Genomic DNA, 19,353 nt, shown 5'->3' with positions numbered 1-19,353 from the left:
TCTATTTAGGGATCAACTCAATGACGATTGGGGTTTAAACGAGGAGACTTTTTTATGTGCACACTTTGCGTGTATTAGTTAGACTGAGTGATTAGGTTAAAAGGGCTCTTGCAATAGATTTCTAATAACGCGCTCGAACCGAATCTCCCGCTGGAATCTTGAAAAAGGGTTTGGACGAAAAAAGAAAAAAAATAAAATCCAAGTTCAAACCCCCCCAGTTTCGAAATTTGAAAATTCAAAAAATAAATTTGCCCATCTTTGACGGCATTTCGTTTTCAAAGATGGAGATTATTTACAAAAATAGAAAAGGGGTAGAGAAATAGATAAATAAGACAACAACGGATGAAAGATCTATAAATAATACAAAATATCAGGCAGAAATATTAAATAGGCCAATAGCTATAAGTATCTAAACAGGGGAAATAATGCGTGTCTGACGCTCAATCCATCTTTTTGGTATTCTCTATGTATTCCTCAGAAGGATCATACTCAGTGCTGGCCTCTATGCCTTTCACCTGATCTGCCCACACGTCTAGAATTTGGCGCTCGGTCTGTTTATATGCAGGCAGACGGTGGCTCTTTCCGACGCGATCCCAGAGAGTACTATATTGACCATAGTTATAGTTGAAGTAGAGATGGTGGATAGTGTGGTGGGCGCTGGAGTTGATGACTGGGTTATTCGTTAACATTTCACCTAATATATGTAAGATAACAGGTTAGTAAGCTGAACTGTTACTACCTCCAGAGAAAGAGAGCGAGCATTCTCACCATCGTGAATCATAATGGTCCAAAAGTTGACGAAGATAAACATGCCAAGATAGAGTAGGCGGTGCATGGGAAATATATATACGAATATATGATAGGGGAGAGATTGCAGGTAGCCGTCAAGGGGATGGAAGGCGTGTGAAGCAAAGGGAGTTGGCACTATTTAGAAAAACAAACAAAATGAAAAGCTTAACGCTAGAGCTTACGACATTCGCAAACGGTTTTGATTTCACTTACCTATCCAGCGGTGATGAGGCTTATGAAGACGAGCGTAGAGAAGCCGGTGGTGCAACGCGCGGTGGATCCAGTAAATTCCAAAGTCGGTGAACAAGAGGAACTCAAATATCGTGAAGAAGAGGTAAAACAATCCATATTCAGTTACGCTGTTGTAGAGCCGAGAATATCCACGCACTTCAAAGAGAAACCACGGAACTGTGTAGAGTGACATTACTGGGATAGAGGAACAGGCGAGTTTTATTTCCTTTTGCATTTGGTTTTTGAGGAATTTTGGATGCTTCTTCAGTGAATGATCATAGAAGAAGAAGTAGGAGATGCTGGCAAAGAAGAAGTAGAAGAAGTAACCACCTAATGTCACAATTAGGTAAAGCGAGGCGAATTGTCTGAGTAAGTTGTTTCTCGGAACACTGCTAATGACGGGAAGCAGCTCCGAGGAAATTGTGGTCGTATTCCCGAGTGTCAAAGGGAAAATACGCGCGTACACTGAATCCAGGACGTACTCGTCGAATGCCTCGAGAACAAGGTCCATTTTGATTTTGCTTGCAGTAGAAAGAGGGGAAGACAAAACGGAAAGGAAAAATATTTTGACTTTTTCGCAGGAACATTGTATATATAGAGATTTTCCAATAGAGTTTAGTAATAATAATTAAACACCAAGATTTTCCCGGTTGGGTTTATTGAAAATCGTATGACGGGAATTGACATCATTGGTAAAACTTTTTCATTACAAATCTTTGTTGGTGCAAAAACAGATCACACCATCACTAATATCAGTATATACATAGATATTCTGGTAAATTGTCCTTGGAAGATATTCACAGAGTTATGTCTCCATATCACTTATCCATTGTCATCTTCTTTCTCTTTCAATGACAATAGTGAGAATTAATTGATGACTAAGAAAAAGAAATGAAACGCAGCAATCAAAACATTTAGAGCGCATCCTATTTTAATTGCTTAGCCGAAATATCGGTAGTTTTAGATGGGAAATGTATTCCTCGCCAAAACCTAGCTGAAAAAGGTTGAATGATTGGACCATTTTAATGGCGAACTTTTATATATACAGTATATACCTCTATCTGTAAGTAGACACAGTTTCCATCAATAACATCGGCATCGTTGATATGCTGTGCAAGATACCAGTAGTTAATTAGTCATACACAGTTTTGCATATATATATATACCATGCAATAGGTTGTTTCAATGGACGCAAATACTGTAGTATTCAATATCATTACAATATAATGAGATAAGTAAGGTGCCCTCTGACTCAGAATCCCAATAGAACTGGGCCTCTAAGGAAGGAGTTAGTGCTCTTCATTGATTATCATCAAACCGATGGTAAGGATGCTTAGGTTTAAGGAACATGCGGAGGATGGTTAATATTAGGGTGAAAGAGCTTCTAACACCCTTAGAATGTTTTTTCTGTAGCAACGTGGGCTGTGTCAAAGGAGCTGCTGTATTTCCCCTAGATCGGTACCACTTGTATCGGGACTGGAACTGAACATAATTTGCCTTCTTTTTTGAGGCGTAAAAAAATCCATTATATGAAATATTTAATAGGTGGCTTGAAAGATAAGCCCATTAGATACTTATTAAATAAAGCTCTATAATATAGAAGAAAAGCTATATTGGAAACAGCATATTATGCTGTTTCCAAAATTTTCCCCATTTTAATAACAATTGGTATGTCAAACTGCTTTTATTATATCCTATTTATATTTTGATGTAGTCTCTGTTCTTTTCATAATACCTTTCAGTTTGATCCCCTCCAATAGCTCAACCAAATTCTGGGTATTGGTTGGATTCTAGTTGCGTTTGTGTATTCATTACTCAAAATAAACATCGTAGAATTAAGATCTAACATTCTAGTATTGTAACATTTGCTTTTCTATTCAGCCTAAGTGGGACACGACATGAATTCTTTCCCTACCCGCATACACGCTTAATTTCCAGCTCCAATCATCTGAGGATTATTTTCTAATATGGTACCCATTACTTACAATCCCTTAACGATGCATCACGTAAACTAATTTTCTGGGAAGTGACGCACATCCTCACCACATCTGAACCATTGCCGCATTTTGATTAATCTTTGGAAATGATAATTCCGCGTTTAATCTCTGGGAATTATGTAATAGTATTTCTTTTTACCTAACTTAATTCTTGATCTCGCTCGACCAACTGATGCACTTTATATAATAAGGTCATTCTCGCATCTTTAGTAGTGCACTTATCACACTTGAAAACTTTTTCTATTCCAGACAAGAATATGTTGCACACCTCTTTGAATCTTCGTAGACCACCGACCACATCCTCATACATGCCAGGTTTGAACTTTCGAACAAGGTCTTTTTCTTCTCCCTCGGTGAGAATGAATGGTCGCCCTGTTTTTGGTATGGAAGAACGGGGTGCTTACTGACTACAATATTTATAAAAAGTGTCGTCGCTTATCCCAAATACGTCGGAAATCTCCCTAGTGGTTAAAGCACACATCTAATGCATATTTTTCTCACAATGACTTTTATAGGGTTAAAAATTTCAAATGCGTGAGAGATATATTAACAAGAAATCTAGTTATTCGTATAGTTGTCATTCTATTGTCATTTATCTTTTGCTCCAAATTGAAAAATGTAGGCAAAATGAATACCATAGAAGACAAATATAATATGTATATCAAGACACTTGACAATATTGAATTTCCACCCCTTCGTTAAATATAATATAGCCAATTACATCAATGTATATATCTCTGGTAATTCTGGAAGGCATTTAAGACCGCTTTTACTGGGCTTTGACATATATCCTATTCTCACCATATAGGCCAAATATAATCCCACAAGGTCTACGGTCATCCGAGGCGAATTTTCCCCTTGAAGAAGTCGGTATGTATTGGTGTTGTCGATCTCAGGAGATTTGTTAGCTGAACGAGATTCATCGAGTAATACCGGTAACAAAGGGAACAAAGCATTTTCCTTTGATCGCAAGGTATATTCCAAGAGTATATTACGCCACTTATCATAGTCATGCTGTTCTACCTCATATCCGTAGAGAGGAAGAAAGTCAAAAAGATCATTGAATGTAAACGATGGCGCTGGGTGAGTAACTTGAAATACTACTTCATCCGGTTTAAACTCGTGTGCAGGTCGTATGGCGACTTTCGCGATACATTTTACCACATAGTCAACCGGGCACATATTTACTGCTTCTGGTATATCTGGTACAGCACCCAGCTCTACGCAACCTTTTACTAGACGCCAGATAAAGTTGTCGGTATTGCAGACTCCGGTCTTCGAATTTCCAAGTACATAGCCTGGTCTTACTATTGCTGCGGGCATTCCACGAGCACAAGCTTCCATAATTAGTTTTTCAGCAACCCATTTTGTTTGACCATAGCCACTCTTTAAACCCACTCGGCTTCCCTCCAAATCGTCTTTCTCACTAATTCCGCGCCCACCTCTTTTAATAATTTCTTCGCTGAGCTGCATATAAAATTCAGTGTCAAGCATTGATGTTGAGCTTACAAAGGTAAATGTTTTTGTTCGGCAAGTCAGAGCAAGCTTTAGGCACCACATTGTTCCCTCAACATTCGCAGGATAAAGTTGGTTATATGTATAAGCCCAATGGACGAGTGCACCATTGTGTACTATTGCATCAACATCTCGTGAAAGGTGTTGCCACTCTGTGTCTGAAAGACCGAGTTTTTTTGATCCTAGATCTCCACACACGGCTTCAACACGCGCAGTGAATTCTTCTTTTTCCCAGACTAGGTGCGATTGTGCCGCCTGAATTATACGTTCCATGGCAGCCTCTCGAGTTTTAGAGCGCACAAGGCATATGACGCGACTTGAAGGGTCCAGCTTGAGAAGTGTTTCTAAAATGAAAATACCAAGAAAGCCTGTTACTCCGGTAAGAAAATAGGTCTTCCCGTACGATTTTTCTGATTCAGGGAATGGGATACATGTTGGCAAATATCTTTTAATCAAGGCAGGTATTTCAGATGCATAGTCATATTCCGCAGTAAATGGTCTATTTCTGGCCAGATGGTCACTAAATCCTTCGTCTATTGAAGTTGTTGCAGCGGCGATGGCTTTACTTCCATTTTCCACACATCCAGAGCCAGCATCATTTAGTTTCTCTAGCTTTTTTGCCATTCCAGATATAGTTGGTTCACGAAGTATTAAATTCAGGGGCGCATTTTTGAAGTGTGACTTTCTTAGTTCTAGGATTAATCGGGTCGCAAGGATCGAATCCCCTCCTAAATCAAAGAAATTTAGGTCTGGAGATATATATGGTCTGGGAGGATTTGGAAGCAGGTGAACCCAAATATCGTGGATGATCTGCTCTGTCAGTGACATTTCTTGAATTGCAGGAACAATTGACACTGAAATAGGGGACAAAGTATCAGGGAGGGGAAGTGCATCTTGGTCAATTTTCCCTTGAGGAGTAAGCGGTATCTTCTTCAGAGGTATAAACACTAGATATAAGGTTAAAATATAATTAAATCGAATCATACTCAGGACAAAGTATTTAACTCACCAGAGGGAATAGGATGATTTGGCAGATTTGACTTTAAGTATTTTTTGAATACCGTAGTAAATAAATGTACGCTATCTTCGCATCCACTCTCCAATAGAAATTCGGTTTCTTTTCCGTGCTCACATTTCGTCGAGAAAAATAAACCATCGATACACGCGTTGGTTTCAGGAACAAAGTAGGCTACTATTGTTTCTTCTTGATGCACGTTGTGATAAACGGTACTTACGATATCACAAATATGCGGGTGCCGTAAGAGAAGCTTATTGACCTCATTTAATTTATGGTTTTCGGTGATCGGATGTCGTGGTGTATCTGTTCGCTGTGCTACTATTTCACAAAGTTTGGACTTGTCTATTTTACCATTTGCAGTAGTCGGAAATTGTTCTAATGCAATGATAGTACTGGGGACCATATATTCGGGCAGAATATCGAACAAAAATTCTCGTAGAGTGTTGGTGTCAGTGTGTATAGGAGTAACAAAGCCAAAGATACCATTATCTTTAGTTATTGCCACCGAGTTTTCAACTGATGGGTACTGATTCATTGCAATCATAATCTCTTGGAGTTCGACACGGTATCCTCTCAGTTTAACATGATCGTCTTTTCGGCCGCAGAATTCCAACTCTCCAGTGGGTAGCCAACGAGCATAATCATCAGTGGCATACATCCTACTCCCGGATGGTCCATATGGATCTTCAAGGAATTTCTCCGAGGTGAGTTCAGGCAGGTTAAGGTATCCCAGTGCAACCCCAATACCACCAACATATATTTGTCCTTTGACTCCAATGGGAACTGGTTTAAGATAATTATCTAATACGTATACTCTCATATTTGGTAGTACTTTCCCCATAGTAACTGGCGTGCCTGGACGAAGTGGGTCTGAGCAAGAACAATAAATAGATATCTCGGTGGGACCATAATCTGAGAAGAATTTGACCCTATCTCCCCAACGATCAACCAAACTGGAAGGACAAGTTTCTCCGATCGCGTTAACAATCTTAATGTTTCTATAGTCGTTTGGATCCAAGTGCTGTAGTCCAGTCGGAGTCAAAGTTGCCACATCCACATTTGCTAATGTGGTAAAGAAATCTGATCCTTGAAGAACAAGTGTGGCCCCAGTGGACAGAGTTGAAAATATGTCTGCAACAGCAGAGTCAAATGCTATTGCTGTAAACTGACCGACTCGAGTTCCAGGACCAAGGAGTGAAGTAATAGGGTGTACCATGATATTGCTAATCACACCATTATGACGAATCATGACCCCCTTCGATCTACCTGTTGTACCCGACGTGAAGCTATATTTAAATATGTCAGCCATAGTGTAAAAATATATACAGTAAGAACATAACATTTCACTTACATAATGTATGCAAGATCCTCTCCTTTCGTTAATTCTACAGGTTTGCTGGCATCCTCAGATAACCAATTTTGTCCATCGATGAATATGATCCTATGTGAATACTCTGGAGGAATTGCATTCTTGTCTTTTGTCGTTGTCAAACAGACCGAGCAGGATGCATGTTCTAAGATGGATGCAATGCGTTTGCAAGGAAATGCTGCATCGATTGGCACGTAGACACCACCAGCCTTTAGGATACCTAGGATCCCAATTATCATCTCAATGGAACGCGAGATCACAAGACCAACGGTTACTCCAGGAATGACTCCTTGTTGTCGCAGAGTGCGAGCAATTATATTAGCGCGTTTATCGAGGTTCAAGTAACTAATAGCTCTATCGTCATCTTCGACAGCAATAGCTTCTGGATAGTGCTGTGCCATTTCTTCAAAGCCGTGGTGTAAGCATTCAAATGGAACGGTATAATTTTCCCCAACGCTAAATTTTTGAAGATCTGATTCTTCATTATTGTTTAGCCGATCTAGGTCAACCAATAATTGTGGGGTTTCCGTTGAATGGCACAAGGTCATTCGTATAATATCCTGGTATTTAGCCATCATCCTATTTAATACTTTGATCCCAACCATGCTAGGGTTGAAAGTTAAAATTGCCTTGATATTGTCTCCTGCAGCATCAATTGTGATAATCAATGGGTAGTCAATCCCACTGTATTGCTTATGTTGGTTTTGGGTTGAGCGTACATTGTTCTCTTCGAGATCTTCAATTTCAGTCATTCTAAAGCCAACTTCTATCCCTCCAATAAATGATTGTGGTAGCCCAAAATTGAGAAAAGAGAATATGGTTGGGAACATCTTCTGTGTCCAAGGAAGACCAGTCCAACGTCTAATATCGCTAAGTGCAACGTGGCTGTGGGGATGAGAAATGACATGGAAATCTTGTACTGCTTGGAGGAGCTCGTTGAAAGTCATCGAATCTTTCAACACGACTCGAATCGGGATGGTATTGATCAGCGCTCCTATCATTCTATAACGCATTGATAACGATTGTTAGAAAAATTTGCAATCAAATTTATAACCAAAAAATGTAGACCAACACTTCTATTCAAATACGAAATCCAACATACCTAGTAATGCCCTCAACGCTTTCATCCCGACCAATGGTTACACATCCAAAGGTTACATCCTCACATCGGGTATAGTGCCGAAGAATGACGGCCCAAAGAGATCGAAGGAAGTTGGAAGGAGTCACTCCGATATCCTTGCAATAGGCGTGAAGTTCATTCAGCGTAATCCCCAAGTCATACGCCCGAGTGATTGGCTCAGCGGTTTCGGGATCAGTATTGCCATCAGTCAGCTTAAGAGGCTCTGGCAGAGTTGCACCCTCAAACACAGATCTCCAGTATTCTTTAGCATTCTCAACGTCAGCAGATAAAATTGCCTCAACGTGATTCTTGAATGGAGGTCGAGCCTCCACTTCGACATTACGATATGCCTTCAACATATCATCAAGTAGAAGTGAAATAGACCATCCATCTATGATAGAGTGATGCATGATCCAGAAGAGTCGATAACAATTAGTTCCTTCGATATGAACAATTGTAATCCTAGCAAAGGAGATATCTTCCAAATTAAAGCCACGATGGCGGTCGGCTGCCAGGAACTCCTTTTGAAGTTCGTCTGCTTCTTCTGGGTACCATGTCAGAGAATTTTCAAATACTTTTGGAGGAGTCTTAAGCAGGAGCTGAAAAACACCTGCTTGTGTTGAGACAAAGGCAGTACGAAGGATAGTGTTTGCCATTGCAACCTTATACCAAGCATATCTCAGACGGTTTTCATTGAATATTCCTTCAACCTTATATGCCAATTGTACCACATTTGATGAAGCATCTCGAATGAGATCAGAGATGAAGCTCGTTTGCAAGGGGGTAGCTGGGTAGATGTCTTCAATATCACGGGGCAGAAGTTTCAATGCTGGTAAATGCTTAGTTTCAATCTCCGATATAAGTGCGTGATCTGAGAGTAGCGAGAAATCCAAATCAATGAAGCCGCCCGGCGTATTGGGATTAGAGCAGTGTTCTACAATCCTCTCCATCGTTTCGGTCCATTTTGATCCCCAGGAGGATAGTATGTCGGTATGGAACAACGAGGCATTGAATACAAAGCTCAGCTGTAAACATCCGCTAGCATCAAACGAGCACCTGATTTTAATCCCATTGAAAATCTCATCCTCAGGAATTTCACAGGCATCAACTTTGATATCAGGAGTGAAAAAAGAGTCAGATTTTTCGAAAAATTGGAAACGTCTGTGATAGCTGAAGGCTATTGGTGAAATGCTGTGGTCCTTGATGGATTTTGTTGCTTCGAAAGATGGCGCAAGATATTTGATGGCACCGTGTGAGAATCTCTCTTTAGGAATTTTCCGTAGAGTGCTTTTAACTCCTTTAATCACGGTGCTAAGAGAAGCTGCAGGAGATGTCGACAATGTGACTGGGTAAATATTGGTGAAACACCCAACTGTTCGCGACAAATCTAGATGGTTTTGTATAAACTCACGCGAATTGGCGATAATCATAAATGATAAATCTGTTGCCCCGGTTATCTCATGGAGGCTAAGAAGAAGTGCAACAAGGATCAAATCCTGAATGTCTGTACTATATGCTTCGTTTGCTGCATCAAGAAGTGATGATACAGTAGCACTGAGTTTGTTTACAATTTGCTGGTTATTACTACTTGCGATTCTTTTAATATTTAGAAGTGCATTAGCATTATGATGAGGCTTTAGAGAGCCAATGTAAATTACTTACTCAATGCCGTTCTCCATAAAAAGAACGTTCATGCTTGCTGTGTTGAAGTATTTCTCCCAGAGAGTAGAATCAAATATCGAAGTCTGATGTTCCTGTGAAATGACCCATTCCTGAAAAGATGAAGTCCTTTCCCGTAGTTTCCCTCCTTTCAACAGTTGTTCAAGGTCTCTGAGAATATTTTCCCACGAGACATTGTCTACAACAAGGGGGTGGGCTGTGAAATATATTCTTTGCGCATTACCCACCTTGTCAATTGAAGATGCAAAATATATATAATGATCAGACATCAATAGAGATTAGATTATGCAAAGCGATACTTACATTTAGTAGGGTTGCACAATACATGATCCCTTTCTCGATATCCAATGATGTAGCAATTGCCTTGATATTATCCTGTAACTCTTGTTCATCCTTGCAAGTAAGTATTCTAATGTTACTCTTGCACAAGCTGTTCTCTACAATTGTCTGTTTCCACTCTCCACTATCATTTTTTCTGTAGCGAGCTCGGAGCATATCGTGGTGGGCAACAAGGGAAGCAATGGATTGGATAAACTTATCAGAATCAATATAGACTCGTGGAGTAAGGACCCATCCTCGGTTGAAATGGTTGGGGTCATGTCTCATTGTACCAAGGAGCCAGCATTGGATGGGGGTTAATTGGAGGTCTCTTCCATCAGAATCCAAGCTGTATGTTAGTTTATCGCGCCTCTCTTGAGCAACTGCTACCATTCTAGCAGGAGTAGGTGCCTTGAAAATCTGTGCTACACTGATGATTAGACCGTGTCTCCGGAATGCAGATACCAGAGCAATTGCCGAGATGGAATCACCTCCGAGGGCGAAGAATGATGTATTGAGATTGATCTGGCTCACATCGATGTCGAGAACTGATGCCATCAAATCGATAACTAGTTTTTGTTTATCGGTAACAGGGAGCTGCTTATCCATTGCAGGCTGAAGTAACATATCCATTAGCTTAGACTTATCGACCTTTCCATTGCATGTCTGAGGGAACTTGTCCAATGCCACAATTTTAGCTGGCACCATGTATCCAGGCAGTAAATCGAATAAAGAGTCATGAATCGCATCGACATTCTTAATGAAAGGCGTAACAAAACCATACAGTGTATTATCCTTGACTATGGCAACGGCTGCTTCTACCCCTTTGAGTGAATTTATGGCAGTCGCAACTTCACTAAGCTCTACTCGATATCCCTTAACTTTCACTTGATCATCAACTCGTCCTATGATTTCCAAATTGCCTTGCATATTCCAACGCGCCATATCACCAGTCCTGTACATCAATGTTCCTGGAACGAAGGGATTGTCGATAAAACTTACTGAGGTCAACTTCTGCTCATTGATATAGCCTTTTGATACCCCAGCACCTGCGATATAAAGTTGACCAGCGACGCCCAATGGAACCATTTTAAGAGCTTGGTCAAGAACATAATATGAAGCATTATTGAAAGGTCGGCCAACACCAATTCTCTCATTTGCATTAAGCTTCTGCATACTGGATATTATACTTGTCTCGGTTGGGCCATATACATTAAACAGCTCGACGTGCTGTGTCCACACGTCTACCAGAGATTGAGGAACTGCCTCGGCTCCAACAGTCATAACTCTTAATTTGGGAACATGCTCGAGCTTCAGATGTTGAAGACCAGTCGGTGTTATAAATAACGCCTCGACGTTCCTCAGCGATTCAAATAGATCACTATCTGAGCGAAGAACTAAGGTTCCACCGTGAGTAAAGCAGGTAAATATTTCTGCAACCGCACCATCAAAACCTATCCCCATGAATTGTGATTGATATACTCCCGGGCCTGAACCATTTTTCTGAAGAAGCTCTTGAATGCAATTCATTGCACCTCCATGACTGATTGATACTCCTTTTGGCTTACCAGTTGTACCAGATGTGTACACCACGTATGCATTATCCGAACTGGATGACAGCTCTACCGGTTTGGACCTGCGCTCCGGGAATGATTGCATGAACTCGTCAATAATGACGACTCCATAGTTCTCATGCATGTGTACAGATAAGAAATCCGCTTGGGTTGCCACTATAACAGTACATGACGAGTCTTTTAACATATAGTCGATACGGTTCTTCGGTAAAGCGGCGTCTATCGGCACATAAGCTCCACCAGCCTTGAGAATTGCGAGGATTCCAACAATCATCTCAATCGAACGCTTGATTACTAGTCCAACGCTGTGTCCTGGAGCCACACCTTGGTCACGAAGGATATGTGCAAGACCATTAGCGCGAGCATCCAGCTCACCATATGTAATACTCCTTCCTTGTGGCTCCTCCACAGCTAGGGTATTAGCTTGTATCGCAGCATTATGTTCGAAGCCATGGTGCAAGCAGGGATACAAAAGCGGGGCTTGCTTTCCATGGCTTATTTCCGCGATAAATGAGCTATCTTCAGATGATAGTGAGTCAAGCTCACGTAGAGTTGGAAGGCGCTCGGGAGAAGCATTAAGTAGAATCAGCAAAACTTCGTTGAATTTAGATATCATCCTATCCACAGCTCCATGTCCAATCAATGCAGTGTTGATTAAAGCGTCAGCAAACAGAGAGTGTTCCGTCGAGCTAATCGTAAGAGCAATAGGATATTCAGTGGCCTCGAATTGCTCGATCTCAGTCATTTTAAGTCCACTTGGCACATTTTTGACGGTATCTAGTTGAGAACTAATGTTCTGATATGAAAAGAGAGACGTGAACATCTCCCGAGTCCAAGGTAGGTCTGTCCATCGCTTGATATCGGTAAGAGGAACATGGTTGTAAGGAAGCGAAGCCACATTGTAGTCTTGCACTGCTTTTAGAAGCTCGGCTATAGTCATCGAATCCTTCATCATAATCCGAGTTGGTATAGTATTTATAAACGCACCGATTATTCTATAAATATTATTATATTTATATATACAATTCAATTAGTATTAGTATTTCTAGGTGTTATCATAGGAATTACAGGTGCAGTTAAAAAAATTTGAACGTACCTTGTAACATCATACACTCTTTCATCACGCCCCATCACAACGCATCCAAAGATCACATCATCACATCGAGTATAATGTCTCAGAACAATTGCCCATATTGCTTGAAGGAAGTTGGACATAGTTACACCGGAGAGTTTGCAGTATCTCATAATTGCATCGACTGGGACATCCAGGCTATATGACTTTGTAATAGGCCCACTTTGCTCTGAATTGGTTATGGAGTCTAAAATATCCAATTTATCGGGTACATTTGCTCCTGCAAACACCGACTTCCAATACTCTTTGGCTTCATCTAAGTTGATTGAAAGTACTGTTTCCACGTGTTCCTTGAATGATGGCCGAGAATCAACACATCCATTTGAATATGCTTTCAATATATCACTGATTAATATCGACTCAGACCATGCATCAATTATAGAATGATGCAAGGTCCAAAAGAGTCGGTAGCGATTAGTATCTTTGATATGGACTACTGTTATCCTTGCAAACGTAATATTATCTAATCGAAAACCGCGGCGACGATCCGTCATTAAGTAGCCAGCTTGGAGCTCCTCTACCTCTCCTTCACTCCACTCCAATGTTTCTTCAAACACATCTGGGGGAGATTTGAGCACAACCTGGAAAATGCCTTCATGTGTGGAGACAAATGCAGTTCGCAAGATAGCATTAGCAGAGGCAACATGGGTCCAGGCTGCCTTCAGCAAGGAGATATCAAAATCTCCTTCGATTTCATACACCGATTGCACCACATATGCTTGAGGATCCCGAGCAAGCGCAGAGATGAAACTCGCCTGTAAGGGTGTTGTGGGGTAGATGTCTTCCACGTCACGAGGCTTGAGCCGTAGCGCCGGTAAATGCTCCTTTTCAAACTCTGAAACTAATGCCGGATCTGATAGAAGAGTGAAATCTGATGCTATGAAACCGCCTGGAATATTGGAGTCACAGCAGTGGTCAATAATCCTTTCCATTGTCTCGGCCCATTTCGATCCCCATGAGGACAGGATCTCGAACTGGAATAAAGAAGAATTGAATTCAATGTTCAGTTGTAGACACCCGTTAACATCAAAGTAGCAATTCATCTCTATTTCAGTGAAAATTTCGTCGTCTGCGCTATCATCGCCAATATAGCGTTCGTCAGGACGAAAAAATGCAGCCGTCTTTTCAAAATTGTGGAAGTGCCCGAAATAGTTGAAGGTTATCGGGGTCATTTTGTGTCTCTTGATTGGGTCCGTCGCCTCAGTGGATGGTGCGAGGTATTTGATAGCACCATAGGAGAGGCCGTTGTCAGGAACTGCTCGAAGAGTGCCCTTAACCTTCTCGATTAAAATGCTAAGAGGCTCTTTATCTGCAATGGACAGAGCGACAGGGTATACCGTGGTGAACCATCCTACTGTCCGTGAGACATCTAGTTCACTCTTCCAAGGCTCGCGGCCATGACCCTCAAGAAAGAGTGATAGATTCGATTCCCCGGTAATCATATGGAAGCTTTGTAGAAGAGCTACAAGGATCAAATCTTGTGTACTGGTTCTATATGCTTTGTTTGCCTCATCCAACAGCCTGGACGCTTTGAAATTGATCTTATTTATCAGAAGCTGGTTTCCGGTGCAAGTAGCTCTAAACAAATTAAGATAATGTTAAAAACGATTGCATTCACAACTACAATTATTGCCATCTTACTCGACACTATCGCCCTTTATTAGCATATCCATTTCAGTTGTATTTATGTACCGCTTCCACGGTGAAGGATCAAATAATAATGCCTGTTGTTTCAGAGATATAGCCCAATCTCTGAACGAGGTAGTCTTTTCTTCTAGTTTCCCTCCCTTAAGTAACAACTCAAGATCCTCCAAAAGAATTCTCCAAGCCACGAGATCAACAGCGAGATGATGGATGGTGAAATAAATTCTTTGCTCGTCACCAAGCTACAGGTTGGAAATTATAAAATGATTATTAGCCATAGCTACGAAATTTCAAATTTTATAGAAATATGCAAGCGAACATTTACATTGATCAATGCAGCGCAGTGCATTATTCCCTCCTCTATATTTAATGATGAAGCCATTGCCTTGATATTATTCTGGAAATCTTGCTCATCTTTGCAAGTAAGCAATCGAACATTAGCCCGGCACGAGTTAACGTCTACAATTGACTGCTCCCATTCGCCACCGTCATATTTGGAATAGCGTGCCCTGAGCATATCATGGTGGGCCACAAGTAAAACAATGGCCTGTTTGAAGTTTTTGAAATCAATAAATTCTCGTGGAGTAAGAACCCATCCTTGGTTGTAATGGTTGAGGTTGGCTCTGTTTGAATCGAGGAACCATCGTTGTATCGGTGTAAGTGGGAGATTCCCTACCACGGTATCTGAGCTCTGTACGGGTTTATCCTGTCTTTCTTGAGCAGCGGCAGCCAGTCTAACTGGAGTAGGTGCCTTGAATATCTGCGCCACATTGATGTGTAAACCGTTTCTTCGGAATGCAGACACCAAAGAGATGGTTGAGATGGAATCGCCGCCGAGTGCAAAGAAAGATGCGTTGAGGTCAATCGAACCCTCATCGACATTAAGAACTGATGCCATTAACTTGACTATAAGCTTCTCTTTATCGGTAACCGGAGCAAGCCTTTCCTTGCGACTCTGTTGAAGCGGTGTCTGTTTTAATACCGCTTTGTCTATCTTTCCATTAGCTGTCATAGGAAATGACTCCAATGGTACGATTGCTGTTGGTACCATATAATCTGGGAATATACTAAATAGCCAGCTGCGAAGGGATTCTACCTCCACACTGGAGGGGGTAACATAACCTATGAGTCTGTTTTCATTGACTAATACTGCTGCTAACTCAACCGATGAATACTGGTTGATTGCTCTAGCAATTTCTTCCAACTCAATTCGATAACCACTCAATTTGATTTGATCATCCTTTCTGCCACAAAACTCAAGATGACCCGTAGGTAACCAGCGAGCAAAATCGCCAGACGCATACATCCTGCTTCCAGGCAATCCAAACGGATCCTCTACAAACTTTTCGGAAGTTAACTCAGGCTGATTGAGGTAACCCAATGCAACCCCAATGCCGCCAATGTATAGCTGTCCTTTAGCCCCGATCGGAAGTGGTCTACGATTATTGTCTAGGATATAAGCCCGCATATTGGGAAGTATTTTCCCCATTGTTGCTGTCATTCCTGGTCGAAGCGGCTCCGAACATGTGCAATAAATTGAAGCTTCCGTTGGCCCATAATCTGTGTAGAATTTAACCTTGTCGCCCCATCGATCAACTAGACTGTTGGGACAAGCTTCACCAATCGCGTTAATAACTTTAATATTCCTATAATCATTGGGGTGTAGGTGTTGGAGTCCCGTCGGGGTCAGAGTGACGACATCTACGCTTGCAACTGTGGCAAAGAAATCCGCTCCTTGTAGGACGAGGGTGGCTCCCTTTGATAGCGTCGAAAATATGTCTGCCACTGATGAATCGAATGCTATTGCTGAAAACTGACCGACGCGAGTCCCGGGGCCTAGGAGAGATGTAATAGGATGCATCATGATATTGCTGGCAACGCCCTTGTGGGCAAGCATGACCCCCTTTGGCTTGCCCGTTGTACCCGAGGTGAATCTATTATAATAAGCATTAGCAATGAAAGAGAAAAAAAAATCAAATTAGAATAGACGTACATAATGTATGCCAAATCGTCTCCTCTGGCTAATTCCTCTGGTTTGAGAGTATCTCCCGATGAACAATCTTGCCCATCAATGAGCATAACCTCTTCGTAGTACTCTAAGGGAACAGCCTTTTGATCAATTGTTGTCGTTAACAACACAGGGCTGGCCACATCATCCAAGATGGAAGCAATCCGTTCGCAAGGGAATGCTGCATCAATAGGAACATAGGCACCACCAGCCTTAAGGATAGCAAGGATCCCGATTACCATCTCAATGGATCGTGAGATCACAAGACCAACACATACTCCAGGAGTGACTCCTCGTCGACGTAGAGCGTGAGCAAGCATATTGGCACGCTCATCCAGGTCCTTATAGCTGATGGTTTTATTGCCTTTCTCAACAGCAATAGCTTCTGGCTGGAGCTGAGCCATTGCCTCAAAGCCATGATGAAGGCATTCAAATGGAATTGGCCTAAATTCGCCCTTACAGAATTCTTGAAAGAGTGCCCACTGATATGGTTCTTGCACGCGAAATTCGGATATCAAGCTCGGATTATACGGATCATCCAACAAAATTTGTTTCAGTAAGTAATCAAAGTGGGAAAACATATTCTTAACATCCTTAATCGAGCGGTGAGAGTTATCAAATTTGATCTTAATCGAGTTTCCCTCGTGTATAATTAACATCTGAACATTTTCCAACTCCGCCGCACTATAATCGGGCCAAATAGAATCGAGCGAACGAAATTCAATCAATGTACGAAATAGCACCGCATCGTCAGTCACTCCTAAGCATCTCTTGATTCCCTGGAATCCGATATTCGCAAATGGGGCTGATATCTGGTGAAAAGTTTGCAATTCCTTCATCATAGTAGTTATTTTCTGATTCATGTCAACGTTAGGGCGAATTATCCTGGTCGAATACGTCATGTAGCTACTAGTGGACAGAAGAAAGTTAGCATAATCATGATTTTAGATTGATAATCCTGTCAATGAACCTTACCCTTCAATCTCATCGTCACTTACAAAAGCAAACGTCGATTGATTTTCCTTAAAGTATTGAGACAATAATAAAGCCCAGACAACTTGAATAAGAACTGGCTTCGACATTCCTTTATTGATGCAGGCATTGTCAAATTCACTCATGGTAATTGACAATTGGTGCTGTAGAACGGAATGAGCTTGAGAATTCAGATGGCAATTCCTTTGCATCACTTTTGGAGCGAAGGGAACTTGGCCCTTGAGAGCTTTCATCCAGAATTCCCTTGCTTTCTTGTTACAAATAACCGCGTCAATAGTCATTTTCAATAATAAGGATTACACTCGTATGTGAAAGTTTTTTTTCTCGTCAAATACTGATATTTCATGCTTTAATAAGGGGTGCAAAGATGAGTATAGTAACGTCGGCGTTATATAATAATCAAATCAATCGTAAAACTTTAAATAATTATTTCGAGAGCGGACATGCATCTGCGCTTGGTTACACATTACCTCCTGATAACATCCTACATATAAGATCTAACCTATCATGAAAGGATATATCGCAAATTCACATAATTTCGAACGGAGAAGGTAGTAATTAAGCAGGTATGCTACATGAATTATCCCTTAAATCCTTTCCATCACCATTGTGACAATCTCCTTTCGCTTTGGTTGAAGTATTTCTATGCTTTAAGCCGGCTCAAATCTACACTGAAGTTGGCTCCCATTATGGCACATTTCCGAAAATGATCGCATATATCGACTACCCGAAGGTTATTTATTATCATTAAGTTTCAATATAGCCCAGATAAAGAATTCACTGGCTATACTTATATGATACCAACACTTTGGATCTTTCTACTTATTGGCTGTTCCATATCATCACAGGAAACGGTGGGCTACCGAAAATCAAGACCCTGCACAACCCTTAAAAACCGGCTACAATCAGGGCCAGTTACCAATGTTGGCTTTTTTATGTTTTGTTTGTTTGTTTCTATATTTCCTTTTTTTATCATCAATGGAGATACAATCCATGGGCTGTTTATCTATATTAATTACCAATCTATAATTTTCGTGAGGTTGATTTTAACTCTTCGATTCTTTTGTGTACGAAGAATAGTTCATCGCTTTATTGCACCATTTGTTACTCGAAATTAGATAGATATCGAATAGCGCACTAACTCTTCATTTATTAAGAGAAAAATATCCTCTTGTAATATATTATGGTTTCTAGGTATTCCCAATGTAAGTTTTCTCAGCCTCAAACTTTTTGGAATTAGCCAATAGGTAAAACTTCTACACCTTTACCACAGCTTTCGTCACAAGGAATACCTAACTCCCAATTATGGATTAATTTGATAGTATATGCTGTACTTATTATCAAAAATAGTAAATTGCGTTCTCACCGGTAGGAATTAAGTTTTATATTTCTTCCCCCTGTCTTCTTGGCAATACTCTCATAGATATCTCTGCAAAACGGCTTGAAATTTGCTGTACTCAGTCTAAGCTATATTAGAGGAACAGTACCGCCATCTCCATTCTTTGGATAATTTCTGGGCAGCTCCTCGAATTTAACTCTGGCGTGCTCTGGTTTTTCATTCAGGCGTGAAGCTTTATTCATGTACAATTGTTAGGACGCGAATATGCGAGTCAACTTCATGGCCTTCAGTTTCTAGAAAAACAAAAACAAAAAAAAAAAACAAAATTATATTGACTAGCCAAAAATATAACATGGAGGAAAGAAAGCTATTGATAGTTCTATAGAATATACTATTTTATTCGAATTTTTCTCGCAATAAAACTATTTCAGAAGCAATTATAGGCATTACAAACCTTCCAAAATGCATTCATGCTCTTGTAGTAAGTTAATAACGAAAAGAGAAATTTCCTTTTCGTTATTAATTTACTATATGTGCTACCCATTGCCTTGGTACCAAAAAAATATTATGCTATTTTCCTCAGCGAAATTCATGTAAGCCTTTTCCAAGACAGTAGAGATGATATC

At 40.7% G+C, this 19,353-nt stretch overlaps 2 protein-coding genes across 2 annotated transcripts; both read right to left on the bottom strand.

Moving 5' to 3' along the window:
- Nucleotides 1-440: 440 nt before the first annotated feature.
- On the bottom strand, nt 441-1,531 carry VTP21DRAFT_9226 (uncharacterized protein; the record flags this gene model as incomplete). The annotated part of the gene is made up of 3 exons (XM_069400160.1): nt 441-694; nt 769-924; nt 1,003-1,531. 3 exons carry the CDS (start codon nt 1,529-1,531, stop codon nt 441-443), a joined length of 939 nt encoding a protein of 312 aa, XP_069254114.1.
- Nucleotides 1,532-3,734: 2,203 nt separating this feature from the next.
- VTP21DRAFT_9225 (uncharacterized protein) lies at nt 3,735-17,513 on the bottom strand (the record flags this gene model as incomplete). Its single annotated transcript, XM_069400159.1, has 11 exons — nt 3,735-5,479; nt 5,542-6,836; nt 6,902-7,921; nt 8,022-9,635; nt 9,702-9,946; nt 10,023-12,606; nt 12,708-14,321; nt 14,385-14,629; nt 14,713-16,321; nt 16,381-17,304; nt 17,371-17,513. The coding sequence occupies 11 exons, from the start codon at nt 17,511-17,513 to the stop codon at nt 3,735-3,737; spliced, it is 13,038 nt and encodes a 4,345-aa protein (XP_069254113.1).
- Nucleotides 17,514-19,353: the final 1,840 nt, after the last annotated feature.

Source organism: Calcarisporiella thermophila (assembly GCF_041956535.1).
Source record: "Calcarisporiella thermophila strain CBS 279.70 unplaced genomic scaffold VTP21scaffold_5, whole genome shotgun sequence".
Taxonomy (NCBI): domain Eukaryota; kingdom Fungi; phylum Calcarisporiellomycota; class Calcarisporiellomycetes; order Calcarisporiellales; family Calcarisporiellaceae; genus Calcarisporiella; species Calcarisporiella thermophila.
The sequence above is the reverse complement of the archived record's forward strand: the minus strand, read 5'-3'. Positions and strand labels throughout refer to the sequence as shown.